Source organism: Pelodiscus sinensis, chromosome 19 (genome assembly GCF_049634645.1).
Source record: "Pelodiscus sinensis isolate JC-2024 chromosome 19, ASM4963464v1, whole genome shotgun sequence".
NCBI lineage: Eukaryota > Metazoa > Chordata > Testudines > Trionychidae > Pelodiscus > Pelodiscus sinensis.
Window position 1 is genome coordinate 14,963,653 of NC_134729.1, and position 27,115 is coordinate 14,990,767.

Below are 27,115 nucleotides of genomic sequence, written 5' to 3' on the forward strand. Positions count from 1 at the left end.
CCTGCACATCCTGGGCCCCCCCTGCACGGCCCCTGCGCATCCTGGGCCCCCTGCACGGCCCCTGCGCATCCTGGGCCCCCCCTGCACGGCCCCTGCGCATCCTGGGCCCCCCCTGCACGGCCCCTGCGCATCCTGGCCCCCTGCACGGCCCCTGCGCATCCTGGGCCCCCCCTGCACGGCCCCTGCGCATCCTGGGCCCCCTGCACGGCCCCTGCGCATCCTGGGCCCCCTGCACGGCCCCTGCACACCCTGGGCCCCCTGCACGGCCCCTGCGCATCCTGGGCCCCCCCTGCACGGCCCCTGCACATCCTGGGCCCCCCCTGCACGGCCCCTGCGCATCCTGGGCCCCCCCTGCACGGCCCCTGCACATCCTGGGCCCCCCCTGCACGGCCCCTGCGCATCCTGGGCCCCCTGCACGGCCCCCTGCGCATCCTGGGCCCCCCCTGCACGGCCCCTGCGCATCCTGAGCCCCCCTGCACGGCCCCTGCGCCCAGACCACCCTGGGGCCCCCCTGCACGGCCCCTGCACATCCTGGGCCCCCCCTGCACAGCCCCTGCGCATCCTGAGCCCCCCTGCACGGCCCCTGCGCATCCTGGGCCCCCTGCACGGCCCCTGCGCATCCTGGGCCCCCCCTGCACGGCCCCTGCGCATCCTGGGCCCCCCCTGCACGGCCCCTGCGCATCCTGGGCCCCCTGCACGGCCCCCTGCGCATCCTGGGCCCCCCTGCACGGCCCCTGCGCATCCTGGGCCCCCTGCACGGCCCCTGCGCATCCTGGGCCCCCCCTGCACGGCCCCTGCGCATCCTGGGCCCCCCCCTGCACGGCCCCTGCGCATCCTGGGCCCCCCCTGCACAGCCCCTGCGCATCCTGAGCCCCCCTGCACGGCCCCTGCGCATCCTGGGCCCCCTGCACGGCCCCTGCGCATCCTGAGCCCCCCTGCACGGCCCCTGTGCCCAGACCACCCTGGGCCCCCTGCACATCCTGGGCCCCCCCTGCACGGCCCCTGAGCATCCTGAGCCCCCCCTGCACGGCCCCTGCGCATCCTGGGCCCCCCCTGCACGGCCCCTGCACATCCTGGGCCCCCCCTGCACGGCCCCTGCACATCCTGGGCCCCCCCTGCATGGCCCCTGCACATCCTGGGCCCCCCTGCACGGCCCCTGTGCCCAGACCACCCTGGGCGCCCTGCACGGCCCCTGTGCCCAGACCACCCTGGGCCCCCTGCACATCCTGGGCCCCCCCCTGCACAGCCCCTGCGCATCCTGAGCCCCCTTGGTCAGCCAGTCCCCGGACAGGGATGGCTCCCAGACTCACTCACACCACAGGGAAGACGGATAGACACAGAGACAAGACAGTCCTCAGTCCGGACAAAACATAGAAATAATTACCTGACCAGAGTCCTGATGTTAGATCCCGGGATCCCTACCAGAACAGAGCGGGAACCAACAGGTTCGATGGCGTAGACTTCGCTGTGGCTGTGTACCTTTCCGTTCTGGCGGAGGACCGCTCCGGCCAAATGCCCAGGTGCCGGCTCCCACGGTCATCCTGCAAGACGGTCAGGGATCACACAGCCTCAGCGAAGACGGTTGCCATCTCGGTAGAACCTCCAAATTGTCAAAGTCAGACAGGACTCACAGATTTGGCAGACTGCTCTGTTTATTTCAGCAAAGCTCTGCTAAAATGCATTCAGAAAATGTGAGCACCATACAAGGTTCAAACCCCTTGATTTTATACAGTCAAAAGGCCAAGTTAACAAGATCAAAGGGTGACAAAACTTCACATTATTAGTGTGGTTAAGTATCTTCATTTCAATATCAAGCACACAGCAATCTCCTGGCTATATCTCCCTGATTATCTGGAATTGCTTTCTGTCTAACACCTAATGTTCCTTTTCCTGTTAAACTCAGGCCCAAATTGGCTAGCACCTTGATCTGCATACCTACAATCAACATTAACATACTTTTCTTCTTCCTCTTGAAAGACAAACAGAATTCCTTCAACTTATTCAATTATTACAGTACAATTCATCTTTCTCTTACAGTATAATTCTTTCTACTTTCACACACGCTTCAAATATGCCTTCTGGGCCGGCGTTGCTGAGGGTGCAGAGGGAGTTGGCTGATGTGGAGCCATTGGCCATTAGCTTTGAAAACTCGTGGCAATCAAGGGAATCCCTGGGAAACTGGAGAAAGGCCAATGCAGAGCCCATCTTTATAAGAGGGAAGGAAGAGAATCCAGGGAACTACAGACCAGTCAGTCTCACCTCAGTCCCTGGGGAAATCATGGAGCAAGTTCTCAAGTTCAGCAGAAAAGGATCTGGGGAGGAGAGTGGAGGAGACACTGGATGTGAGTCAACAGGGTCCCTTGTAGCCGAGAAGGCTAACGCACATTGGGCTGGGTTAGGAGCATTGCCAGCCAATCTAGAGAAGTGATGAGTCCCCTTGATTTGGCTCTGGGGAAGCCACAGCTGGCGTGTTGCAGTTCTGGGCCCCCCACTACAGGAAGGATGCGGGCACATTGGAGAGAGCCAGAGAAGGGCAACCAAACTGCTGAGGAGCTGGAGCACATGGGCTAGGCTACGTCTACACTGCAGGATTCTTATTCAAAGAAAGAGGAGCAAGTCTTGTGCAAAAAGCCCCGTGTTCTTACGATTTACGGTACTTTTTTTGCACAAGAACGCACTTGTAGTGTGGACGTGCCGCAAGTTTTTGTGCAAAAACTCACCAGTGTAGACACAGCCTTAGAGCTGAGGCTGAGGGATTTGGGCTTATTGAGTCTGCCAAAGAGAAGAGTGAGGGGGGATTTGAGAGCAGCCTCCAGCTACCTGAAGGGGGGTCCCACAGAGGCTGGCGAGGGGCTGTCCTCAGTGGGGGCAGATGACAACAAGGAGCAATGGGCTCAAGTTGCAACGGGGGAGGTCTAGGTGGCTATTAGGAGATATTGTCTAGGAAGGCGGTAAAGCACTGGAATGGGTTGATGAGGGACATGGTGGAATCTCCATCCCTAGAGGTTTTTAATGCCCGACTTGACAAAGCCCTGGCTGGGACAATTTAGTTGGGGTTGACTCTGCTTTGAGCAGGGTGTTGGACTAAATGACCTTCTAAGGTCTCTTCCAACCCTGTTCTTCTACCTTGTGTCCTTTTGCTTCCTTTATCAATGTTTTACACTTGCTAACTTCTAATATCTATCTGTTACTCTAAACTTCTCCTTACTCCCATTTGTTATATATGATTCTTCATAGCCACTTTCACTACCCCTTAAGTTAGGGGTGGGGTTTGGTTGGTTTTGAACCAGTGTGACTTTCTGTCTTGACTCAATTTTTGGACATCTAGTAAAATGCTCTTAAGATGTTCCCAATTTTTCCATGTAAACCCTTTCTCCCAGTGAACTGGGTTCAGGGTGTTTTTTCCGGCTGAGTGGAACTGGGCCTTACTTGGCACAGAGGCGATCTTCTCTGCTCTGGACTTTATTCTGTTTGCATCTAACAAACACGTCCGTTAATCTGACCGGCTCCACTCGACCTCGGCCAGTCAGAATGGGAACCAAAGGCCAGCGCCCCAGCTGCTACCAAGCGCCCCAGCTCCATCAGGAGCAACACCCTTTCTGGGCCGGGCCTTCCTGCCAAGGCGCAGGAACAAGGAACCCGGCTCCGCAGGGGCTGCGTGTGGATGTCAGGGACACAGCCCCCGCCTGGCACAAAGAGGTGCCGCCCCTCGACGCCTCTGCACCCCTTTACACCAGCTGGGACCTGGCCAGCTGCATGGAGCCCTGTGGGCTGGGGGCTGGGGGCTCCCTGCGCCTGGCCTGCTTGCCAATAAGGCCGAAGCCCTTTGCAGTGAGGGCGCCGAGGCCTGGGGCGATGGGCCCGGCGGGAGAAGGGCCGGGCACTAGGGACTGGGGCTGCCCCTCCAGCGCCCAAAGAACCGGGGAGCTGGCTGGTCTGAGAACACTGCAGGGCGACCCAGGGCCAAACCGCTCCGCCCGGGCCCCTGCCCCTGCCCCTGCCCCTGTCCCCGTGGGGCGCAGCTCTGGGCTCGAGGCAGCTGATCACGGGGCAGACCCCAGGGCCCTGCGCTGACGGACCCCGGACGGGAGGTGCTGGCGGAGCAGGGAGGGACCTGGCCGCCCTGCTCCCTGCCGAGGGAGCCCCGCCCGCTGGGACGGGGCAGGGGCCGGAGCCTCCCCAGGTGCGTCCCCGCCCCGCGCCCTCCCCGGTCCCCTCGGGCCAGGGGCGCCCGGAGCTCGCTGCGCCCCGGGGGAGGAGCCGCCCGGCGGGCGAAAGCGAAAGCGGCCGGCGGGGCGGAGCGAGTCCGGGCGCAGGAGCCGACGCAGGGCGGGCGCCGGGGGCCATGGAGCACCGGAGAGCGGCGGTGGAGGTACGGGGCGGGGGGCGCCGCGGCAGAGGGGTGCGCCGGGGGGAGGGGCCATGGGGCAGAGGAGGGGGGCGGGGCGGGCGAGGGGAGGTTCCATGGGGCAGAGGAGGGGGGTGCTGAGACAGAGGAGGGGGCGGGGCGGGCGAGGGGAGGTTCCATGGGGCAGAGGAGGGGGGCGGGGCGGGCGAGGGGAGGTTCCATGGGGCAGAGGAGGGGGGTGCTGAGGCAGAGGAGGGGGGCGGGGCGGGCGAGGGGAGGTTCCATGGGGCAGAGGAGGGGGGTGCTGAGGCAGAGGAGGGGGGCGGGGCGGGCGAGGGGAGGTTCCATGGGGCAGAGGAGGGGGGTGCTGAGGCAGAGGAGGGGGGCGGGCGAGGGGAGGTTCCATGGGGCAGAGGGGGGTGCTGGGGCAGGGCCATGGGGCAGAGGAAGGGTGTGCCGGGGCGGGGCCATGGGGCAGATGGGGGGCAGCGCCAGGAGGGTAGGGACGAGCCCTGGAGCAGGACTTGGCTGCCCCACTTGCCTAGGGCATCGCCCCCCCCCCCCGCCTCTGCCAGGCCTAGAGCCGCCTGGGGCGCTGAGAGCCCAGCCGGGCGCATGGGCCCCACTGGTGAGCGGGTGGCCTGAGCAGCCAGCACTGGGCCAGGGCTCAAGGACTTTGGCCTCCTCCCTCCCTCCCTTCCCCGCCGGCCCCCCGGTGCTGGGAGCATGGGGGGGCGCTCGGCCCTGCTGGAGCCTCACGTGCCCGCCCGCCACGTCTTTGGACGGTCCCTGCCTGGGCCAGTGTGGGGCGCCCGCAGAGCTCCGGCTCTCTGGGGGAGTCCCCGGCTGGAGGGCGCCTGCCCCCCAGAATGGACCCGCGGGGCCGAGCTAAGAGCCCTGTGGGTCTGGCCCCCGGCCGTCCCAGCCAGGGGTTTGCGCAAGGCCCACTGGTTCCTGGCATGTGACGGAGCCGTTGTCCGGCTGGTGCTTCCGGGGCCCTCGGACTCTGGCCTGCGCTGGCCTGGGCAGGGAGCCTGTGACCACGGGCCCAGCCGGCAGAGCCAGCAGGCGCCTTGCGGATCCGCGGGGGGAGTCGTGAGCCCAGGCTGGCAGCCCGAGGGAGGTTTCAGGCCCCCCCATCCTGCTGGCATCTGCTCTGTCCTGCGGCATCTTTCCCGCCACATACCAGGGCAGGTGAGAGGTGGGAAGGGCCCAGAAACAGCCACCTCCCTGGGCCAGGCGGGGGGGCGGATGAACCCAGGCCCAGCCCCGGGGCCCCCCTTGTGCTCAGCAGACGGGCTCCTGGGCAGAGCCCCTCCCAGGGCTGAGCGGGGCCCTGCAGTGTCCCCGGGAGGCCGGGGGGGCCGGCTGTGTAAGGTGGGCTCGCCTGGCAGCTGGAGAAGAGCGTGCGGCGGCTGCGGGAGAAGTTCTATGGGCAGGTGAGCGTGGAGCAGGCCGTGCTGCTGATGGGTCGGTACTGCAACGACCACGCCATGGTCTGCAAGGTCATCGTGCTCTGCAGGGAGCAGCTGGAGGGTGAGTGCGGGCGCAGCCCGTGGGCCGGGGCGGGGGGCGAGATGCTGGGGCAGGCTGGGCGGAGAGGCTGGGGGTAACCAGGGTCTCTCCTGCCCTAGACATGGACCCTGAGGAGCGCCGGGCCCTGCAGCAGGACCCTGTGATGAAGGTAGGTCTCCGTTCTCAGCGGTGGGGGCATGGGGCTGTGCTGGGGGGCCCCAGCCGTCACCGTCACCGCCAGGCACGGCTCTGGGGTCCCTGCTCACGGCGGGAGGGCGGGTGTCTGCGCCTTGGGGTGCTGGGCTGCGGCTGGGTCACCCGGGTCTCGCTGAGCCTCCCTCTCCAGCCTGGTTCCTCTCGCTTCCCCTAGAGCGTGGTGGAGAAACTGAAGCAAGAAGAGGAGCAGCAGAAACAGGTGAGCGCGTCTGCCTGGGTACGTGTGCGTGGTCTGTGTCTGTCCCTGGCTGGAGGAGGGCGCCTGGCATTGGGGGAGGGGGTGCCCGCCTGTCCTGGCACGAGGTCCCAGCCCTGAGTGTCGTTATTCGTACACGTCTGGTTATTTGCATTCTCCTTTTATTGCTGTCCCTCCCTGTGCAGAAATCCAGCCAGGACTGTGAGAACGACCAGGACATCAAGGTGAGGGGGCCAGGCCCAAGGAGCGGAGCCTTAGCTCCCTGTTCCTGGCAGATCTTGCCCTCCGCAGCTCCCACAATGGCGAATAGAGACCCCCGGCCGAGCTCAGGGCCCCGTCGGGCTCGGCCCCCCCCCCCAGGACCCCAGCCAACATCAGGGCCCCGTCGGGTCGGGCCCCCCCCAGACCCCGGCTGAGCTCAGGGCCCCGTCTGGCCGGGCCCCCCCCAGACCCCGGCCGAGCTCAGGGCCCCGTCTGGCCGGGCCCCCCCCAGACCCCGGCCGAGCTCAGGGCCCCGTCTGGCCGGGCCCCCCCCAGACCCCGGCCGAGCTCAGGGCCCCGTCTGGCCGGGCCCCCCCCCAGACCCCGGCCGAGCTCAGGGCCCCGTCTGGCCGGGCCCCCCCCCAGACCCCGGCCGAGCTCAGGGCCCCGTCTGGCCGGGCCCCCCCCCCAGACCCCGGCCGAGCTCAGGGCCCCGTCTGGCCGGGCCCCCCCCCCAGACCCCAGCTGAGCTCAGGGCCCCGTCTGGCCGGGCCCCCCCCCCAGACCCCGGCCGAGCTCAGGGCCCCGTCTGGCCGGGCCCCCCCCCAGACCCCGGCCGAGCTCAGGGCCCCGTCTGGCCGGGCCCCCCCCCCAGACCCCGGCCGAGCTCAGGGCCCCGTCTGGCCGGGCCCCCCCCCAGACCCCGGCCGAGCTCAGGGCCCCGTCTGGCCGGGCCCCCCCCCCCAGACCCCGGCCGAGCTCAGGGCCCCGTCTGGCCGGGCCCCCCCCCAGACCCCAGCTGAGCTCAGGGCCCCGTCTGGCCGGGCCCCCCCCCCCAGACCCCGGCCGAGCTCAGGGCCCCGTCTGGCCGGGGCCCCCCCCAGACCCCGGCCGAGCTCAGGGCCCCGTCTGGCCGGGCCCCCCCCAGACCCCGGCCGAGCTCAGGGCCCCGTCTGGCCGGGCCCCCCCCAGAGCCCGGCCGAGCTCAGGGCCCCGTCTGGCCGGGCCCCCCCCCCAGACCCCGGCCGAGCTCAGAGCCTCGTCTGGCCGGGCCCCCCCCCCCCAGACCCCAGCCGAGCTCAGAGCCTCGTCTGGCCGGGCCCCCCCCCCCAGACCCCAGCTGAGCTCAGAGCCTCGTCGGGCCGGGCCCCCCCCCCCCCGGCCGAGCTCAGGGCCCCGTCTGGCCGGGCCCCCCCCCCAGACCCCGGCCGAGCTCAGGGCCCCGTCTGGCCGGGCCCCCCCCCAGACCCCGGCCGAGCTCAGGGCCTGTCGGGCCGGGCCCCCCCCCCCGGACCCCGGCCGAGCTCAGGGCCCCGTCGGGCTCGGCCCCCCCCCCAGACCCCGGCCGAGCTCAGGGCCTCGTCGGGCCGGGCCCCCTAGACCCCGGTCGACCCGAGGGAGCCTGTCCCTGGCCAGCTCGGTGAAGCAGGTGGGGGGAGGGCCAGGAGTCAGTGAGGAGAACACAGACGACCTCCCCCCAGGCCATAGCCCGGCAGCTGCGGGTGCTGCCCCTGACCGAGCGGAACCTGCGCATGTTGGACCACGCCAGCCACAACCTCCTGCCCTGGGCCGAGCGCCAGTTCGCCTGCCAGCCCTGCGACAGCGCCTGGTGGCGCCGGGTGCCCCAGCGGAAGCAGGTACGGCGGGGGGGAGAGGGGGGGGGGTGCCGGGGCCGGGCCGCTCACTCTCTGGCGCCCCCGCAGGTGTCCCGGTGCCGGCTGTGCAGGAGGCGCTACGACCCGGTGCCCTACGACAAGATGTGGGGCACGGCCGAGTTCCACTGCCCCTCCTGCAACCGCAGCTTCAGGTGAGGGGCCGGGGGCAGGGGGCGCCCAGGCAGCGCTGGGGGCGTCTGACTCACCCGCCCCCCCGCTCTCTCCCTGGCAGTGGCTCGGCGCAGATGGGCATGGCCTCCCCCTGCTTCATGTGTGGCACCCGCGTGCTGCCCAGCTGCATCCTCTCGCCGCGCCAGGCCCTCGGCCCCCGGAGCCGCAACCCCCACTCCTGCTACGCTGAGGACTGCTACAACCGCCGAGGTGGGGGGCTGGGAGCCAGGGCGCCCGGGTACCGCCCGGCTGGGGGAGGTGGGAGCCCAGACCCCCGGGTTCTATTCCAGCCTTTGCCATGGACTCCAGTCCCGCTCCGCGCCTCAGTTTCCCCTTTGGTAACGGGTGGGCAGCGGCCCATGAGCCCCAGCCGCTGCCGCGTGTGACGCTCTCCTCCCCTCCCCCCGCAGAGCCCCATGTGCCTGGCACCCACTGCGTGCACCCCCGCAGCCGCACCAGGAACCAGCTGCCCAAGGTGCTGTGTGCCAGCCTGGAGCACCACAGCACCGGCTCCACCGTGGCCACCTGCCTGAGCCAGGGCAGCCTGGCCCAGTGCAACCTGGACGAGCTGCTCCTGGACGACCTGGAGGAGAGCGAGGACTCCGGGGACTAGCCCCCCCCCCCGGCCCTGGGGCCCTGCTTGCACTTTCTCCTCCGCTGCGCCCTGGAGAGGGCTCTGCAACTCTGCCCTCCCCTCCGTGTATTCCTTGTACGGCTCGGGCCGCAGGACGCCGGGGGCCCCGCAGGGAGGCCTGGGGCCAGGGCTGGAGCCGGGATGCGGGGCTGAAGGGGGCGAGGCCGGCTGCCCCAGGACCAAGCCACGGCGGGTCGGGGGGACGTGCCCTCTGCAGCCCTGCCTGAGACGCTGGGCCTGCCCGTGTGCCCTGGGCAAAAGGGGATGATGCTCTGACCCCCGTGCCCAGCGCCGTGGCAACCGTTTCTTCCCAGCTGCCTTTTTAAACCGAGTGACAATAAAGACTTCGTGGCACCGGCCGTGTCCGGGCGCTGGGGCCGGCAAGGCCGGGGGCTCCGGGGGCCCTTCCCCGTGATGGCAGTTTTGCCCTCTGGGCTTTAGTGATGCTGTGGCCTGCCCAGCGTGTGGGAGGCTCCCGGGGCTCAGGCATCGGGGCAGGTGGCTCTGGGGGCTCAGGTGCTGCAGCAGGGGGCTGAGGCGGTGCAGGCATTGGATGACTGGGGGGCTCAGGCGACTCCGGGGGCTCAGGCGACTCCGGGGGCTCAGGCGACTCCGGGGGCTCAGGTGTCGGGGCGGGTGGCTCAGGCGACTCTGGGGGCTCAGGCGACTCCGGGGGCTCAGGTGTCGGGGCGGGTGGCTCAGGCGACTCTGGGGGCTCAGGCGACTCTGGGGGCTCAGGCGGCTCCGGGGGCTCAGGCGTCGGGGCGGGTGGCTCAGGCGACTCTGGGGGCTCAGGCGGCTCCGGGGGCTCAGGCGTCGGGGCGGGTGGCTCAGGCGTCGAGCACAGGCCGCACCATCATCAGCACCTTGCGCAGGGAGTAGGCGCCGCCGCGGAACTCGGCCCAGTAGACGCCGTCCTGGTAGCGGCTGCGGTAGTGCCCGCCTGCGTACCACACCCCGTTGAGGTTGGAGTGGGCGCAGGCGTTGTACCACCAGCCGCCCTTCTGGTACTGGGCGCAGCTCCCTGCAAGGGGGAGGGACACGGCGTCGGGGCCAGGAGGTGCTGGGGGCCGTGCCCCCCCGGCCCAGGAGCCCCCCTCCCCCCCAGAGCCGCCGGGCCCTTACCGGCGTAGGCGTCGTGGTCGCGGTCCCGCGTGCTGAAGGGGCGGCCGTCGTGCCAGGCCAGCGAGTCGCCGGCGCTGCCGCGGTACCGGCCCAGCCGCAGCCGGTAGGCGTCGCTCTCGGGCTCCAGGCGGAAGCGGTCGTAGTGGGCGTAGGCCTGGCGCCCTGCCCAGTCCTCCAGCAGCACCCGCAGCGCGTAGGGCCCCGGGCCCTGCCCCGTCACCCGCCGGGCGCTCTCCAGGCCCAGCCAGTGCTCGCCCGCCAGGGGCCCGAAGCCAAGCTGGGGGGACGGCAGTGAGGGGACAGTCACTGGCTGCTCAGGCCCTGCCCCAGGCTGGGGGCCCTGCGTGGGGCTGAGCCCTGCCCTGGCCCGGCGAGGTGGTGGCATTGCTCCCAGAGCCCCCCGGGGATGGATCCCACCAGGGGCTGCCCTGTGCCCCCCATGCCCTGTATCCCCAGGTGAATGCTCCCAGCCCCCCGGCCGTGTGCCCCCCTGACCACGCCCCTCCCTGGCCAGGTCCCCAAACCTCCCCCTGGCCGTGTGCCCCCCTGACCACGCCCCTCCCCGGCCAGGTCCCCAAACCTCCCCCCGGCCGTGTGCCCCCCCGACCACGCCCCTCCCTGGCCAGGTCCCCAAACCTCCCCCCGGCCGTGTGCCCCCCTGACCACGCCCCTCCCCGGCCAGGTCCCCAAACCTCCCCCCGGCCGTGTGCCCCCCGACCACGCCCCTCCCTGGCCAGGTCCCCAAACCTCCCCCCGGCCGTGTGCCCCCCTGACCACGCCCCTCCCCGGCCAGGTCCCCAAACCTCCCCCCGGCCGTGTGCCCCCCTGACCACGCCCCTCCCCGGCCAGGTCCCCAAACCTCCCCCCGGCCGTGTGCCCCCCTGACCACGCCCCTCCCCGGCCAGGTCCCCAAACCTCCCCCCGGCCGTGTGCCCCCCTGACCACGCCCCTCCCCGGCCAGGTCCCCAAACCTCCCCCCGGCCGTGTGCCCCCCTGACCACGCCCCTCCCCAGCCAGGTCCCCAAACCTCCCCCCGGCCGTGTGCCCCCCTGACCACGCCCCTCCCTGGCCAGGTCCCCAAACCTCCCCCCGGCCGTGTGCCAGAAGGCTAGGCCCCAAGCTTCTTCCAGACCCCCCCGGCCGTGTGCCCCCCCCATACCTTGTAGTGGTGCCAGGTGGTGAAGAAGTCGACGGAGCCGTCCTGGCGCCGCTGGATCACGGTCCAGCCCCCGCCCTCGTGCTCCTGCTCGCACCAGACCTGCAGGGACGGGCCCGAGCCCCCAGGCTGCACCACGTGGACCCCGCTGGTGGCGTGCCCAGCGCGCCGCGCCTCCAGGCAGTCGCGCCACGGCCCTGTGCCAGGGAGCCACGTCAGTCGCCCCTTGGCTCCCCGGACATCTCCCTGCCCCCCCACTAAAGGGGAGGGCTGCAGTCACCCCCCACTCGCTGGCCCCATGGCCCCGCTTTGGTCCCTGGGGCTGGGCTGGGGGAGGAGGGAGCCGAAGGGGAAGCCCGCAGGCCATCAGTGTGGGGAGAGATGGGCCTAGGCAGAGCCAAGTGGGGGAAGGCGGCAGGTTTGGGCGCGTGGGGGGGCTCCAAGGGGCCGGTCGGACGAGGGCTGCACTGTATCACTGCCAGGCTGGAAGGCCTGTGGTGAATCGTGGCTCCCCCCCCCCCGTGAATGTTCTGCCAGATCCTGAGGGGGGCACGTCCCAGCCCTGCAGAGGGAGGCCATGGGCCAGCCCCCCCCCCCGGCTGCAGGCAGCCAGCACGGGGCTCAGCCGAGAACAGGCCGAGGGGGCTGCAGCCCGCCCTCCCCCCAGCTCCCTGACTCACCGGAGGGCCCGGAGGGCAGGGTCGGGGGGGGCAGCTCCGTCTGGTCCATCTGCAGCTCGGCCGCAGCGTCGAAATACGCCCTGCTCTCGTTAGCAACGCCGGCCGCGCGGGGGGGCACAACCGGCACCAGAGGGGGCTGTGGGGAGACAAGGGGGGCCTGAGCCTGGCACCCCCATAGCGCCCTGCTGGGCCCCGCTGCCTGCCTGACCCCCCTGCCCCCCATCACCCCCTGCACCCCGCCCTGGGGGCCACCTGGCCGCCCACCTGCCTAACGAGACCCCCACACAGTGCTCATGGCTGCGGGGCACACGGGCCCCTCAGGGAGCCCGGCGGCTGGGGGGACACACGGGTCCCGCAGAGAGCCCGGCGGCTGGGGGGACACACGGGCCCCGCAGGGAGCCCGGCGGCTGGGGGGGACACACAGGCCCCGCAGGGAGCCCCGCGGCTGGGGGGGACACACGGGCCCCGCAGGGAGCCCGGCGGCTGGGGGGACACACGGGCCCCGCAGGGAGCCCGGCGGCTGGGGGGACACACGGGCCCCGCAGGGAGCCCCGCGGCTGGGGGGACACACGGGCCCCGCAGGGAGCCCGGCGGCTGGGGGGACACACGGGCCCCGCAGGGAGCCCCGCGGCTGGGGGGGACACACGGGCCCCGCAGGGAGCCCGGCGGCTGGGGGGACACACGGGCCCCGCAGGGAGCCCCGCGGCTGGGGGGACACACGGGCCCCGCAGGGAGCCCGGCGGCTGGGGAGACACACGGGCCCCGCAGGGAGCCCGGCGGCTGGGGGGACACACGGGCCCCGCAGGGAGCCCCGCGGCTGGGGGGACACACGGGCCCCGCAGGGAGCCCCGCGGCTGGGGGGACACACGGGCCCCGCAGGGAGCCCGGCGGCTGGGGGGACACACGGGCCCCGCAGGGAGCCCCGCGGCTGGGGGGACACACGGGCCCCGCAGGAAGCCCCGCGGCTGGGGGGACACACGGGCCCCGTAGGGAGCCCCGCGGCTGGGGGGACACACGGGCCCCGTAGGGAGCCCGGCGGCTGGGCTGCGTTAAGAAAGAGGCTTTAGGGGCTGCAGCCCTGGGCTATGGGGCTCGGCTGGAATTGCTTGGACCCTGCCACTCCCATTGGTCGGGAATCACAGCCAATGGGAGCTGCGGGGGGCGGGGCCTGCAGGTGAGCCCAGGGCAGCATGCAGCCACCTGTTCCCCCAAGAGCAAACGCGAACTGCTCCAGGTAGGTGCCTTGGACCCCAATGTGTGCCTCAGCCCTAAGCCCCTCCTGATCCTAGCTCCTGCCCCGACTCCACACCCCTAATCTCCTGCCCCCTCCTGCACTCCAAACCCTTGGCTCCAGTCTGAAGCCCCTTCCTATACCCCAGATGCCTCCTTGCCCCCCAGAACTCCTGTCCTCCCAGCCCTGAGCCCCCCACATTCTGAATCCCTCAGCCCCACCCCTGCCACAGATCATCCATGTGCAGAATGAATTTTGTTATGTGCACCCATATGCCACCCCACCTCCATGTCACGCACCATTTCTGCATCGTGCACCAAACCACAATAGTGCACGTAACAAAATGCGATCTGCACGTGCGCATAGCAAAGCGGGGTAGCCCTGCCAGGAGGTACCTGCGGGGGGGCTGGCCCGGTGCCCTGCTGGCACTGCCGCTCCAGCCGCTGGATGAGGGCGCTCTGGTTGTTGACGAGGGTGGCCAGCGCCTGGTAGCGCAGCTCCAGCTGCCGGTAGCCGGCGGCCAGGTGCAGCGCCTGGGCCGAGGCGTTGGCCACGCGCTCCTCGAGCTGGGCTAGCGAGCCAGGCCGGCGGCGTCGCTGCAGGATCTCATGCAGCAGCTGAGTGTAGAGCTGGCTCACGCGGGCGTTCATGGTGCGGCTCTCCTTGCGCAGGGCCTTGACCTCGCTCACCAGCGCCCCGTCCACCTCCACCAGGCCCCGGAGCCGCTGCAGCTCCGTCTGCTGCCGGCCCAGCGCCTCCTGCAGCGCCCGCGCCTCGCTGCGGTTGGGCCCGGGCGGCTCAGGGGTCACGCGCACGCTGCTCCAGCACACGGCCCCCGTGAACTTCTGCTGCGGCACGATGAAGGTGAAGGTGCACTTGGCCCCGGCGCGGGGCTCGGCCGCCTGGCCCCCCCGGCTCTGGGAATGCACCGGTCCCGCCAGGCTCAGCAGCAGGGCCATGTGCCAGGTGGCCATGGCACCGGGCTCTGGGGGGAGAATGCAGCTGGAAGCCGGCATGCCGGGGAGCGGGACCCATCTCGGCCACTGCCCTGCTGGCTGACTCAGTTTCCCCACCCACCCAGGGGTTCCCCTTGTGGCGGGGTTAACAGAAGAGGGGTCCAGGTGCAGTTCCACCGGAGCTCAGCCTGCTCCAGCCCCCCACGCCCTGTCCCAGGCCTGGCGCTGCGCTTATCACGGCCCCTAAACAACACCGACCCCACCCCCGTTCCCAGGCTGGCCTCAGGAGCAGAGCCCTGCTGGCGGACCCAGCACCACTGGGCAGGGGCGGAGAGGGGCCGACGGCAGCCCCTGGCTAGCTCCGGGCAGCGCCGAGAACTCAGCCCTGCCCCCGGCCCCAAGCACTGGGCCACCCCACTCTGCCCCGGGAAACCGGGCACAGCGCCAGCCGGGCCTTGCAGCCAAGCTGGGCCACTCCAGAGTGAAGGTGGGGACAGAGTCCTGGCTCCCTCCCGCTCTAACCACTAGTCCCCACTCCTCCGGCAGAGCTATGGACAGTCCTGGCTCCCTCCCGCTCTAACCACTAGCCCCCACTCCTCCGGCAGAGCTATGGACAGTCCTGGCTCCCTCCCGCTCTAACCACTAGCCCCCACTCCTCTGGCAGAGCTATGGACAGTCCTGGCTCCCTCCCGCTCTAACCACTAGTCCCCACTCCTCCGGCAGAGCTATGGACAGTCCTGGCTCCCTCCCGCTCTAACCACTAGTCCCCACTCCTCCGGCAAAGCTATGGACAGTCCTGGCTCCGTCCCGCTCTAACCACTAGTCCCCACTCCTCCGGCAGAGCTATGGACAATCCTGGCTCCCTCCCGCTCTAACCACTAGTCCCCACTCCTCCGGCAGAGCTATGGACAGTCCTGGCTCCCTCCCGCTCTAACCACTAGTCCCCACTCCTCCGGCAGAGCTATGGACAGTCCTGGCTCCCTCCCGCTCTAACCACTAGCCCCCACTCCTCCGGCAGAGCTATGGACAGTCCTGGCTCCCTCCCGCTCTAACCACTAGTCCCCACTCCTCCGGCAGAGCTATGGACAATCCTGGCTCCCTCCCGCTCTAACCACTAGTCCCCACTCCTCCGGCAGAGCTATGGACAGTCCTGGCTCCCTCCCGCTCTAACCACTAGTCCCCACTCCTCCGGCAGAGCTATGGACAGTCCTGGCTCCCTCCCGCTCTAACCACTAGCCCCCACTCCTCCGGCAGAGCTATGGACAGTCCTGGCTCCCTCCCGCTCTAACCACTAGTCCCCACTCCTCCGGCAGAGCTATGGACAGTCCTGGCTCCCTCCCGCTCTAACCACTAGCCCCCACTCCTCCGGCAGAGCTATGGACAGTCCTGGCTCCCTCCCGCTCTAACCACTAGTCCCCACTCCTCCGGCAGAGCTATGGACAGTCCTGGCTCCCTCCCGCTCTAACCACTAGCCCCCACTCCTCTGGCAGAGCTATGGACAGTCCTGGCTCCCTCCCGCTCTAACCACTAGCCCCCACTCCTCCGGCAGAGCTATGGACAGTCCTGGCTCCCTCCCGCTCTAACCACTAGCCCCCACTCCTCCGGCAGAGCTATGGACAGTCCTGGCTCCCTCCCGCTCTAACCACTAGCTCCCACTCCTCCGGCAGAGCTATGGACAGTCCTGGCTCCCTCCCGCTCTAACCACTAGTCCCCACTCCTCCGGCAGAGCTATGGACAATCCTGGCTCCCTCCCGCTCTAACCACTAGTCCCCACTCCTCTGGCAGAGCTATGGACAGTCCTGGCTCCCTCCCGCTCTAACCACTAGTCCCCACTCCTCCGGCAGAGCTATGGACAGGACTCAGGAGTCCTGGCTCCCAGCTGCACCCCCAGCACAGCGACCCTTCCCCGCCTGCTCCTGGCATGCAGAGGCTGCAGGCAGGGGCCACTCTCCCCCTTTGCCCACACATGCAGGGCCAGGAAGGGGAAAACAGCCCCCGTGCCAAACCCCAGCACGTCAGGTGACGATTCCAGCTGCCAGCGAAAGCGTTTCCCAGGCTGTTCATAGCCCCGTCGCAGGCACCCACCCACCCAGCGCCCAGCTTTGCCCTGGGGCCGATCCACAGGCCCGGAGCAGGGACCAGCCCTGCCTAACCCTCCAGCCGCCCGGCCCCACCACAGCCCCCGGAACTGGCTCCTGTCCAGAGCAGGGCAGCCCCGCTCCCGCGGCTCAGCAAGCCGGCTGCCCCCAGCTGCCAGGCCTGCCCACAGCACAGGGGGCCGGCGGGGGGCTGCCCCCCCGACGCTGAGACAGGCAGAGCAGGGGAAAGCCCCCAGCTCAGAGCTCGGCCGCACGTGCTGCTAACGGGCTGGGGGTGATGCTAGCAGGAGGGACCAGGGTGTTGCCTGGACCCCGCCGAGATCAGGGCACCGCCCAGACCCCAGAGCCCTCCACGGCCCCCTCAGGGAGCCAGGAATCGAACCCCTGCTGGCTGCGTGCCCGGGGGGCAGCCCCTTATGCCACGTGCAGCAGGCCCCCCCCCGCGTTTGCGGATCCCCATCAGAGGGACAGGCCTGGCCCCTGGGGCTGCCACTCACCAGTTCCTCCCCGCGGCTCTGCCCCTCGGCCGTGGGCGCGGTCGCTGCTGGTGCAGGCAGCCGGGCACTAAGCAGGAGACGCATTAGACGTGGGAGAGCCTGTCCCCAGCCAAGGGATGGGACCCAGGCGGCCTGGCTCCCAGCCCCCTCCCGCCCCTGCCCAGCCAGACCCACCCTGGCCCCTGACACTAAGCAGAGCTGGCCTGGGAATGCCTCTCCTGACCCCAGCGCCCAAGCCCAGCTGTAAATATTTATCCTGCTCATTCCTCTGCTCTGCGCCCGCTCGCCTCCTGCCCATGCAGCCCCGGGGCCGGTGCTCCCCGAACCGCCCCCCTCGGCACGTGCTCCCTGGCCCCCGGACCCACCTGGAGCCCGCCTGCCCCCTGGATGCAGTGTCAGGGCCGGCCAGTGGCACCGCCGGGAGTGGCAGCCCCAGCCCCTGGCAGGGGTGCGAGAGCAGTGACAGCGGCAGGCCCCAGCCGAGCGCCCGCCCGCTGCCTGCCTAGGAATGCTGCTCCCGGACAGGCAGGCGGCCAGGGACGGCTCCAGCTACTGCTCCCCGCCTCCTCCGCCTCCCCTCCCAGCGCAGAGCAGGGCCCAGCCCCGGCGGCTGGGCTGGCACCAGCGGGGAGCCGACTCCGGCTCCTGCCTTCAGCCCTGGCCGAGATCAGGCCCCCGGTGCCCGGCCCAGCGTGAAGCTGCCCCAGGCCCCTGCGGCTGGCCAGACACAGCCCCCAGCAGGGGCCCTGCCCACCCCCGGAGCAGCAGCCTAGGGGGCAGCGCCTCCCGCCCTAAGCCCTGGAGGGCAGGGGCTGGGAACGGCTGGCAGAGAGAGCGGCAGCAGCGCCAGGCACCTCTCCCGGCTGCAGTCTGAGTGGCCGTGGACAGCCTGCTCGAGAGGCACCCCGGGGACACGGGGGTCCCAGACCTGCCCTCACTGCGGCGGCCGAGGGCCAGGCCCGGTGGCGGGGACGTTCGTGAGGCTCAGGGCTGCCGGGGTCAGGGCAGCTCCAGGCAGGGGCACAAATGGATCCTGGGACAGGCTCTGAAAAGGGAGCCCAGGGCGAGCGACAGACGCTGCAGCCATTGCCCGGGGACGAGATGTCACCTCTAGAAGCTGGCAGCGGGGCACTGAGGAGCCTCCCAGCCCTCGGCTCCAGAAAGCATCACGGGCTCCCGGGGACACTGGGGTCCCACAAGCCCCGAGTGCTCAGCCACGGGATTCTGGGGAGCGGACGTCTCCGGCGCCCCGTGGGCTCAGCCGGTGGATGCTGGGGAGCGGACGTCTCCGGCGCCCCGTGGGCTCAGCCGGTGGATGCTGGGGAGCAGGTGGCTCTGGCGCCCCGAGTGCTCAGCCACGGGATTCTGGGGAGCGGACGTCTCCGGCGCCCCGTGGGCTCAGCCGGTGGATGCTGGGGAGCAGCGGCTCTGGCGCCCCGTGTGCTCAGCCACGGGATTCTGGGGAGCGGACGTCTCCGGCGCCCCGTGGGCTCAGCCGGTGGATGCTGGGGAGCAGCGGCTCTGGCGCCCCGTGTGCTCAGCCACGGGATTCTGGGGAGCGGACGTCTCCGGCGCCCCGTGGGCTCAGCCGGTGGATGCTGGGGAGCAGCGGCTCTGGCGCCCCGAGTGCTCAGCCACGGGATTCTGGGGAGCAGGCGGCTCTGACGCCCCGAGTGCTCAGCCACGGGATTCTGGGGAGCGGACGTCTCCGGCACCCCATGGGCTCAGCTGGCGGATGCTGGGGAGTAGGTGGCTCTGGCGCCCCGTGTGCTCGGCCGGCGGATGCTGGGGAGCAGCGGCTCTGGCGTCCCGTGGGCTCAGCCGAGGGATGCTGAGGAGTAGGTGGCTCTGGCGTCCCGTGGGCTCAGCCGAGGGATGCTGGGGAGTAGGTGGCTCCAGCGCCCCGTGGGCTCAGCCAATGGATATTGGGGAGCAGCGGCTCTGGCATCCCGTGCGCTCAGCCAATGGATATTGGGGAGCAGCGGCTCCGGCGTCCCGTGCGCTCAGCCATGGGGAGTAGGTGGCTCCGGCGCCCCGTGGGCTCAGCTGGCAGATGCTGGGGAGCGGGTGGCTCCGGCGCCCCGTGGGCTCCAACGGCTGATGCTGGGGAGTGGTCAGGCCCAGCCAGCCAGAGATTTGTAGCAACACTGGTGCAAAATGAGGCCTTGGTCCGAGGTTTGCGGGAAAGGCTCTTAGGCCGTTGTGGGCAGCAGCATGGGATCCCCTGGGCTGTGGGGGGCTCAGGTCAGGCCCCTGCTCGGCCTGGTTGAACCTTGGGCTCCTGCGTCCTGGGGGCTGAGCCCGCCCAGCTCTACTGGGTTTGAGCGCCTTGGCCTGTGCTCTCAGGGCAGCTCTCTGTGTGGGGCAGTGCCCCCTAAGCAAGATGAGGCCGAGCCTGGGTTGTACCCACAAAGCCAGCTGGTGTGTAGCACCCATGGCTGGGCTGAGAGCAGGGCCTATTGCGAGTGTGGGCACAGCCTGTCAGCCCGGGGGAGGCAGAGCACCGTGGGGCCAAGCCCCGGGCTGCGAGGGAGCCTGAGAACCACACGGATCCGGCAGCTGCTTCGCGCCAGGCCTCTGCCCAGCCTAGGGGTCAGTTAGCGGATGGAATAGTCGCTGCAACTTGAACTGACTATTCGATTAGTCCATAAGGGCGCCTCGGCCTTTGGAGCGAAAGTGCTGCAGGGAGCACGGGGCCAGTGGGGGACTCAGCTCCATGTGGCGCTGCCACTTTGAAACGCTGCAGGAGCATGGCCTTTAGCTCCACAAGGCGTTTCAAAGCAGCAGCGCCGCATAGAGCCCTGGATCAGCAGGGGAGGGACCCCAGGCTCCCCCTCCTCTTCCCCCCTTTCCGACAGCGGCAGCAAGGGGGGCGGGAGCGACTATGACGAGTGTGTCAACTGTCCAATAAGCATTTGGTTATCAGCTAGTCAAACAGCCGTTCCCTCCCTAGCCCAGCCCTGCAGGGCCTGGGAGCGGGGGCTGGCGCGCTGGGCGCACAACGGGCGCAGGAGTGCGGGGCAGACACCCCCCACTCTGCCTGGCAGCGGAGCCCAAAAGGCAAAGGGATCTTGCCACCCACACAGCGGCCCTGGGAGTTAGGGGAGCATGTACCAAGCCACCTGTGATGGGCTCTCCCGGCAGGGTGAGCATGGAGCAGGGAGCCCCTGGTAGGCCCCATGGTGCAGCGCTGGAGCTCAGGCAGGGCAAGCCCGGAGCCAAGCCGCCTCATTCCAGCACAGGGAAGGGCACAATCTGCTTTGAATTTCCTGGGCTTTGTAGCGCGGCCAAAGCACACTCGGAGCCGGGAGCTGGCCCAGCAGGGCGGAAAGCAGGTCGGAGGGCTGTGCTCCGGGAAGGGAGCGCAGAGCCCGGGAGCCACGCAGAGGGGGGCAGGTGGGAATGGGGGATGCAGAAGGGGTGCAATGGGGGTGGGGGGTGCAGGGAGGAATAGGGGATGCAGGGGGTGCAATGGGGGTAGGGGGTGCAAGGAGGAATAGGGGATGCAGGGGGTGCAATGGGGGTGGGGGGTGCAGGGAGGGGCAGGTGGGAATGGAGGGTGCAGCGGGATGCAATGGGGTGTGGGGGTGCAGGGAGGAATGGGGGATGCAGAAGGGGTGCAATGGGGTGTGGGGGTGCAGGGAGGGGCAGGTGGGAATGGAGGGTGCAGGGGAGTGCAATGGGGTGTGGGGGATGCAGGGAGGGGCAGGTGGGAATGGGGGGTGCAATGGAATGTGGGGGTGCAGGGAGGAATGGGGGATGCAGAAGGGGTGCAATAGGGTGTGGGGGGTGCAGGGAGGGGCAGGTGGCAATGGAGGGTGCAGGGGAGTGCAATGGGGTGTGGGGGATGCAGGGAGGGGCAGGTGGGAATGGGGGGTGCAATGGAATGTGGGGGTGCAGGGAGGAATGGGGGATGCAGAAGGGGTGCAATAGGGTGTGGGGGGTGCAGGGAGGGGCAGGTGGCAATGGAGGGTGCAGGGGAGTGCAATGGGGTGTGGGGGATGCAGGGAGGGGCAGGTGGGAATGGGGGGTGCAATGGAATGTGGGGGTGCAGGGAGGAATGGGGGATGCAGAAGGGGTGCAATGTGGTGTGGGGGGTGCAGGGAGGAATGGGGATGCAGAAGGGGTGCAATGGGGTGTGGGGGGTGCAGGGAGGAGCAGGTGGGAATGGAGGGTGCAGGGGAGTGCAATGGGGTGTGGGGGATGCAGGGAGGGGCAGGTGGGAATGGGGGGTGCAATGGAATGTGGGGGTGCAAGGAGGAATGGGGGATGCAGAAGGGGTGCAATGGAATGTGGGGGTGCAAGGAGGAATGGGGGATGCAGAAGGGGTGCAATGTGGTGTGGGGGGTGCAGGGAGGAATGGGGGATGCAGAAGGGGTGCAATGGGGTGTGGGAGGTGCAGGGAGGGGCAGGTGGGAATGGGGGGTGCAATGGAATGTGGGGGTGCAAGGAGGAATGGGGGATGCAGAAGGGGTGCAATGGGGTGTGGGGGGTGCAGGGAGGGGCAGGTGGGAATGGAGGGTGCAGGGGAGTGCAATGGGGTGTGGGGGATGCAGGGAGGGGCAGGTGGGAATGGGGGGTGCAATGGAATGTGGGGGTGCAAGGAGGAATGGGGGATGCAGAAGGGGTGCAATGGGGTGTGGGGGGTGCAGGGAGGGGCAGGTAGGAATGGAGGGTGCAGGGGGGTGCAACAGGTGTGGGGGTGCAGGGAGAAATGGGGGATACAGGGGGGTGCAACAGGGTGGGGGGCACAGGGGACAGGTGATAATGGAGGGTGCAGGGGGGTGCAATGGGGTGGGGGTGCAGGGAGGAATGGGGGATGCGGGGGGTGCAATGGGGTGGGGGGCAGGGGGGCACAGTGGTGGGTGTAGCAGGGTTCTATCTATAGGGTGCAAGGGGGGGGCACGCCCAGGGATTCCCCGCCCCGGAAGTACCCGGACGTTTTAAGGGGAGCACCGGCCGGAAGTGACCGGAGCGCTGAGGGAGCTGCACCGGAAGTGCTGCGTGCACGTGGGGAGGCAGCATGGGGCGGGCGAGCAAGGTGCGGGGCGGCTCGGGCCGCGCGGGGCGTTTGGGGGGGTGAGATTCAGGGCGGGGGGAGGGGCTCTGGGGGGGGGTGAGATCCAGGGCGGGGGGAGGGGGCTCGGGGGGGGGGTGAGATCCAGGGCGGGGGGAGGGGGCTCGGGGGGGGGGTGAGATCCAGGGCGGGGGGAGGGGCTCTGGGGGGTGAGATCCAGGGCGGGGGGAGGGGGCTCTGGGGGGGGTGAGATCCAGGGCGGGGGGAGGGGCTCTGGGGGGGGTGAGATCCAGGGCGGGGGGAGGGGGCTCGGGGGGGGGGGGTGAGATCCAGGGCGGGGGGAGGGGGCTCGGGGGGGGGGTGAGATCCAGGGCGGGGGGAGGGGGCTCGGGGGGGGGTGAGATCCAGGGCGGGGGGAGGGGGCTCTGGGGGGGGGTGAGATCCAGGGCGGGGGGAGGGGGCTCTGGGGGGGGGTGAGATCCAGGGCGGGGGGAGGGGGAGGACTCGGGGGGGCTGGGGGAGCCGGGGGGCTGGGGCTGCACTCACCCTGCCCCGCCCGCCCCGCAGAGCAGGAACCAGAAGCGGCAGCGGGCGGCCGCCCAGCAGCAGGCCCAGGAGCTGTTCGCCTCCGTCCCTCACTCCTTCGTCTTCCACCGCGGCCGAGCGGGCCGGAGCCTGCAGCAGCTGGTCCTGGACGTGCGGCGGGTCATGGAGCCGTTCACGGGCAGCGCCCTCCAGGTGAGCCCTGCCCGGCTGCGGGGCTGGCGGTGGCGGGGGCAGGGAGGAGCAGGACACGCGTGGGAGCCGGACTCTTGCTGTCTTCCAGGTGCGGAAGAAGAACTCGCTGAAGGACTTTGTGGCGGTGGCGGGGCCCTTGGGAGTGACGCACTTTCTGGTCTTCACCAAATCCCCCACCAGCGTCAACTTTGTAAGTGGGGCTCCAGCAGGCGCCTGTGGGGCTGGGCAGGACCCTGATTGCCCCAGCTCCGTGCTCTGCCAGGCTGGGACTCTCCTTGGGTTCAGTAAGGGGCAGGCGCTGCCCTGGGGCTGGGAGGGGTCTGCTGGAGTCGCTCTGTGCCCACCACCTTCCCCTACAGCCCGGCCCAGAGCATGGCCCTGGCCTGCCTGGTGCTGCATTTGGCTGGGCGCAGAGAGGCACGTGGGCAGGACCCGGTGCCGTTCCTCCCCTGGGGTCTGCAAGTGGGTCCGATGCAGCTGATGATGCAAATCGCACTGAGCACGCTCTGATGTCGCTTTCAAAGTAAACGCACTGATGCATCCGTCCTGCTGGGGGGGGCCCGCTGGTGCTGCCTCCCCCGGCCTCACTCCGGTGTGTGTCTCCCCTGCAGAAACTCTTCCGTCTCCCAGGAGGGCCAACGCTGACCTTCCAGGTCATGCAGGTGGGTGCTGGGGGTCCGGAGCTGCGTCCACCTCTGATAGTTTGGGATTTATTTAACCCTGTGGCCTTACAGCCCAGGCCTGCTAAACTGCTGTGGGTGTGCCTGGCCAGTGTCCGAGCTGGGCAGGGTGCCCCCATGCAGCGAACGAGCCGGGGATGCCCGGGGGGGTGAGCCCCAGCCCAGCTGGTCAGCACAGAGCAAACCGGCCGCCAGCGCCCAGCCCTGTTCGTCTGCCCTGCAGTACTCGCTCATCAGGGACGTGGTGTCCTCGCTGAAGCGCCACCGCATGCACGAGCAGCAGTTCACGCACCACCCGCTGCTGGTGCTCAACAACTTCGGCCTGCCGCAGATGCACGTCAAGCTCATGGCCACCATGTTCCAGAACATGTTCCCCTCCATCAACGTGCACAAGGTGCGTGGGGAGAGGCTGGGGGGCGGGAACCCCCCTCCCCCCTGAGTCTGGGGCTTCTCAGCGCTCACCTCATGGCTCTGCCCCCAGGTCAACCTGAACACCATCAAGCGGTGCTTGCTGATCACCTATGCCCCGGACAGCCAGCGCCTGGACTTCCGCCACTAGTAAGGGGCAGGGGGTGGGGGGCTCTGCCGGGCTGGATGCTCTGATGAGAGGTCAACCTGCTGATGGCTTGGTGATTTCCTCCTACAGTAAACGCTCTGACGCATCCGGGGGGGGCGGGGGCTCAGCAGACAGACACACGAGCAGCTCCTCCTCCTTCCCAGGTGTGGGCTGATCCCCGGGCTGGAGACGGCGTCTCGGGGCAGGCCCTGTGATGTACAGCGGCCCGTCCCTGCAGCTGTGTGGGGGTGGGCCCCGGGGCCTGGCTTGAGCCACGGCGGCAGGTGGGGACCCGCCAGCCCGGGAGCAGCAGCGCTGGGTTGGAATCACGTGGCCGTGGCCAGGCTGCCCCGGCTGGCAGAGCTGTTCAGTCCCATGTGCCCTTGAGCCCCACCCCCGGTCCTGCTCCCAGAGGCCCCTGCCTGCTGAGCATGGCCCCGGGCATGACCCGCCTGTCTCCTCCCCCAGCAGCGTGAAGGTGGTGCCCGTGGGCGCCAGCAAAGGCCTCAAGAAGCTGCTGCAGGAGAAGTTCCCCAACATGAGCCGGCTGCAGGACATCAGTGAGCTGCTGGCCAAGTGAGCGCGGGGCCCCGTGCGCCAGAGCCTGCCCGGGGGAGTCGGGAACTCGCAGCTGCGCCTAGCGTCTCAGCCCGGCCATGGCTCCCTCCGACAGGTCGCCCTGCATCGCCCGTGCCTGCTGCCGGCCTGGGGAGCAGCCTCCGAGGCTGCAGGGTGGGGTGGAGGCAGGTCTCCGGGTTTCTGCTCCCAACTGGGGCAGGGGAGCCTAGTGGGCAAAGCAGAGCTCGGCCCAGCTGTCCTGCCACTGGCTGGGTTTTCCCCGCAGGGACATTAACTTGTCGGAGAGCGAGGCCGAGCAGGACGGGAGCCACAACATCCTGGAGCTGCCTCAGGCCTACGCGGGCCGGGGGAACATGAAGGCCCAGCAGAGTGCAGTGCGCTTAACAGAGGTGTGCTGCAGGCGGGGGGGTGGGGGGCTCGGGGGTGGTGAGGGGGAGCTGGCGGGGTGGTGGGTGGGATGGGAGGGGGTGGTGGGGGGTGGGGTGGCTCAGAAGGGGGTGGTGGGGGGTGGGGTGGCTCAGGAGGAGGGGGAAGTGGGGGACGCGGGGGCTCGGTGACGGGAAGCTGGTGGGGTGGTGGGTGGGATGGGACGGGGGGCTCGGTAGGAAGGGGAGGTGGGGGACGCGGGGGCTCGGTGGCAGGGGGAGCTGGCGGGGTGGTGGGTGGGGTGGGACGGGGGGCTCGGTGGCAGGGGGAGCTGGCGGGGTGGGACAGGGGGCTCGGTGGCAGGGGGAGCTGGCGGGGGGCGGAGGGCTCGGTAGGAGGGGGAGGTGGGGGATGCGGGGGCTCGGCAGGGGGAGCTGGTGGGGTGGGACAGGGGGCTCGGTGGCAGGGGGAGTTGGTGGGGTGGGACAGGGGGCTCGGTGGCAGGGGGAGCTGGCGGGGTGGTGGGTGGGGTGGGACGGGGGGCTCGGTGGCAGGGGGAGCTGGCGGGGTGGGACAGGGGGCTCGGTGGCAGGGGGAGCTGGCGGGGTGGTGGGTGGGGTGGGACGGGGGGCTCGGTGGCAGGGGGAGCTGGCGGGGTGGGACAGGGGGCTCGGTGGCAGGGGGAGCTGGCGGGGTGGTGGGTGGGGTGGGACGGGGGGCTCGGTGGCAGGGGGAGCTGGCGGGCGGGTGCCACCTGTCGGGGTGTCTGAGCCATCAAGGAGCCACTAAGCGTTCTGCTCCGCCCCACGGGGAAGCTGGGTGGGGCTGGCCCGGCTGACGGCTTGTCCCCTCCCCGGCAGATCGGCCCCCGCATGACCCTGCAGCTGGTCAAGGTGGAAGAAGGGCTGGGCCAGGGCAGCGTGCTGTACCACAGCCTGGGTAAGTGCCCCTGCCCCACCCCTCTGCAGCCCTGGCCCCGGGCCCGGCCCCACTGAGCCTCTCCCCCCCCCCAGTTCACAAGACGGAGGAGGAGCTCCGGGCCGTGCTGGCCCGGCGGGAGCGGAGGCTGCAGCTCAAGGCCGCGCGGCGCCACAAGCAGGAGGCCGACGTGCAGCGCAAGAAGGAGCAGCGGGAGGCCCACAGGTGAGCGGGCTCCGGCCCGGGAGCGGTGCATGCTGGGAGCTGTAGTTCTCAGGGGGCCTGACGGCGCTGTGTCCCGCAGGACGCTGAGCCTGGCCGGGATGAAGAGGAAGCAGCAGCAGGGGGAGGACGGCGACAGCGAAGCGGAGGATCCTGGGATGCTGCAGGACCAGGACCCGGCTGACCAATCAGACGACGACGCGGAGTATTACCGCCAGGAAGTGGGCGAGGAGCCCGACGAGGGTGAGTCGGGCCCAGGCCAGCTGGTCCGGTCTCTGCGGGTGCAGCTGCCAACGGGCTCTGCCCGAGCCGGGCTGTGACTCTAGTTCAAAGTAAAGACTCGGCTGCCCCCGGCAGGGCCACCGGGACGGCGCTGGGCCCCGGCCCCCGGCAGGGCCACCGGGACGGCGCTGGGCCCCGGCCCCCGGCAGGGCCACCGGGACGGCGCTGGGCCCCGGCCCCCGGCAGGGCCACCGGGACGGCGCTGGGCCCCGGCCCCCGGCAGGGCCACCGGGACGGCGCTGGGCCCCGGCCCCCGGCAGGGCCACCGGGACGGCGCTGGGCCCCGGCCCCCGGCAGGGCCTCCGGGACGGCGCTGGGCCCCGGCCCCCGGCAGGGCTGTGTCTAATAGCTGCTACGGGAGTCCAGTTTCAGGCCTGGGTCCCGTCACCAGCCGGCCCTGCCCTCGGAGCCCCCTGGCACCTGATGCTTGGGGGGGGTCAAGTCCTCTGGTGGGTGCTTCTAGTAATCTGCCCAGGGTCCACCCCCTGTGCCCTCCAGCTGTCCTGGTTCTCACCCCCGGGCCTCTGCAGCCCCAGCTCATGACACTGCGTTTCCTCCCCCAGATCTGTTCCCCAAACGTGCCAAGAGAAAAGCAGGGCTCCTGCACTCCCCCCAGCCCAGGAAGAGACTGAGAACAGGGGAGCAGCCTGGCAGAGCCAGCCGCAAGGCGAAGCCTAGGCGATCCCCTGGCCAACCACGGAGGGGCAGGCGCCCCCCCCAGGCGACAGGGGACTCCCAGCGGCCGGGGGGCCCCAGACAGCAGCAAGGAACACGCGAACCGAAGCCGAAAGGCCCCAGGTCTCCGGGGCAGCAGGGACGTGCCCGAGGCCCGAGGGTCCTTGCCTCGAATTTCAGAAGGCTGGGGCAGCGGAGGAAGCAGGCGGCCCAGCAGAAGGGGACACGCCAGGGGCCCAGGGCCCCCAAGAAGGGGCGGCACTAGAGCCCTCCCGGACTCTGTCTTGGCTATAGACTGTGGGTGCCCTGTGCTGGCTGCAATACACCACTTGGCCCTGCCCTCTGTCTCCTGCTGAGCGAGGGGTTGCTGCATTCCCCGCCTCTGGGCGGGGCGCGATGGGT

General features: G+C 69.9%; 3 protein-coding genes and 1 long non-coding RNA gene across 8 annotated transcripts; 3 read left to right on the forward strand and 1 right to left on the reverse strand.

Annotated features, from left to right (window-relative positions):
- Positions 1 to 4,032: 4,032 nt before the first annotated feature.
- On the forward strand, positions 4,033 to 9,290 carry SHFL (shiftless antiviral inhibitor of ribosomal frameshifting). 2 transcript variants are annotated; one of them, XM_075902513.1, is made up of 9 exons: positions 4,037 to 4,372; positions 5,743 to 5,884; positions 5,983 to 6,032; positions 6,234 to 6,278; positions 6,461 to 6,499; positions 7,958 to 8,113; positions 8,180 to 8,283; positions 8,364 to 8,512; positions 8,713 to 9,290. In XM_075902513.1, the coding sequence occupies exons 1-9, from the start codon at positions 4,346 to 4,348 to the stop codon at positions 8,913 to 8,915; spliced, it is 915 nt and encodes a 304-aa protein (XP_075758628.1). In that variant the 5' UTR covers positions 4,037 to 4,345; the 3' UTR covers positions 8,916 to 9,290. The 2 variants fall into 2 exon arrangements, with proteins under 2 accessions (XP_075758629.1, XP_075758628.1); XM_075902514.1 differs by lacking the exon at positions 5,743 to 5,884 and having other exon boundaries at positions 4,033 to 4,372.
- Positions 9,291 to 9,538: 248 nt separating this feature from the next.
- Positions 9,539 to 9,943, forward strand: LOC142818977 (uncharacterized). Its single transcript, XR_012896672.1, has 2 exons — positions 9,539 to 9,617; positions 9,693 to 9,943. It is a non-coding gene; the product is annotated as an uncharacterized LOC142818977 (long non-coding RNA).
- ANGPTL6 (angiopoietin like 6) lies at positions 9,628 to 17,225 on the reverse strand. Of its 2 annotated transcripts, XM_075902511.1 has the most exons (7): positions 17,046 to 17,224; positions 16,681 to 16,747; positions 13,524 to 14,113; positions 11,898 to 12,033; positions 11,221 to 11,414; positions 10,062 to 10,338; positions 9,628 to 9,960 (listed from the first exon to the last, which is right to left on the reverse strand). In XM_075902511.1, exons 3-7 carry the CDS (start codon positions 14,100 to 14,102, stop codon positions 9,767 to 9,769), a joined length of 1,380 nt encoding a protein of 459 aa, XP_075758626.1. In that variant the 5' UTR covers positions 14,103 to 14,113; positions 16,681 to 16,747; positions 17,046 to 17,224; the 3' UTR covers positions 9,628 to 9,766. The 2 variants fall into 2 exon arrangements, with proteins under 2 accessions (XP_075758626.1, XP_075758627.1); XM_075902512.1 differs by lacking the exon at positions 16,681 to 16,747 and having other exon boundaries at positions 17,046 to 17,225.
- A 2,420-nt stretch (positions 17,226 to 19,645) lies between these two features.
- On the forward strand, positions 19,646 to 27,053 carry PPAN (peter pan homolog). Of its 3 annotated transcripts, none has more exons than XM_075902518.1 (12): positions 19,646 to 19,825; positions 22,265 to 22,435; positions 22,524 to 22,625; positions 23,047 to 23,097; positions 23,339 to 23,509; positions 23,597 to 23,673; positions 24,140 to 24,247; positions 24,516 to 24,639; positions 25,477 to 25,555; positions 25,630 to 25,759; positions 25,839 to 25,999; positions 26,602 to 27,053. In XM_075902518.1, the coding sequence occupies exons 1-12, from the start codon at positions 19,808 to 19,810 to the stop codon at positions 26,976 to 26,978; spliced, it is 1,569 nt and encodes a 522-aa protein (XP_075758633.1). In that variant the 5' UTR covers positions 19,646 to 19,807; the 3' UTR covers positions 26,979 to 27,053. The 3 variants fall into 3 exon arrangements, with proteins under 3 accessions (XP_075758633.1, XP_075758632.1, XP_075758631.1); XM_075902517.1 differs by lacking the exon at positions 19,646 to 19,825 and adding an exon at positions 21,569 to 21,721; XM_075902516.1 differs by lacking the exon at positions 19,646 to 19,825 and adding an exon at positions 21,569 to 21,721 and having other exon boundaries at positions 22,270 to 22,435.
- Positions 27,054 to 27,115: the final 62 nt, after the last annotated feature.

Bases quoted from the DNA above. Each gene is read 5' to 3' on its own strand.
- SHFL (XM_075902513.1), top strand. From the start codon at position 4,346: ATGGAGCACCGGAGAGCGGCGGTGGAG. The intron at 6,033-6,233 runs GTAGGTCTCCGT...CGCTTCCCCTAG, and splicing joins AGCAGGACCCTGTGATGAAG to AGCGTGGTGGAGAAACTGAA. The intron at 8,513-8,712 runs GTGGGGGGCTGG...CTCCCCCCGCAG, and splicing joins GGACTGCTACAACCGCCGAG to AGCCCCATGTGCCTGGCACC.
- ANGPTL6 (XM_075902512.1), bottom strand. From the start codon at position 14,102: ATGGCCACCTGGCACATGGCCCTGCTGCTGAGCCTGGCGGGACCGGTG. The intron at 10,339-11,220 runs GTATGGGGGGGG...CCGTCCCCCCAG, and splicing joins CCACCTGGCACCACTACAAG to CTTGGCTTCGGGCCCCTGGC. The intron at 9,961-10,061 runs GTAAGGGCCCGG...TCCCCCTTGCAG, and splicing joins CGACCACGACGCCTACGCCG to GGAGCTGCGCCCAGTACCAG.
- PPAN (XM_075902518.1), top strand. The intron at 24,248-24,515 runs GTGAGCGCGGGG...TTTTCCCCGCAG, and splicing joins ATCAGTGAGCTGCTGGCCAA to GGACATTAACTTGTCGGAGA. The intron at 24,640-25,476 runs GTGTGCTGCAGG...CCTCCCCGGCAG, and splicing joins GTGCAGTGCGCTTAACAGAG to ATCGGCCCCCGCATGACCCT.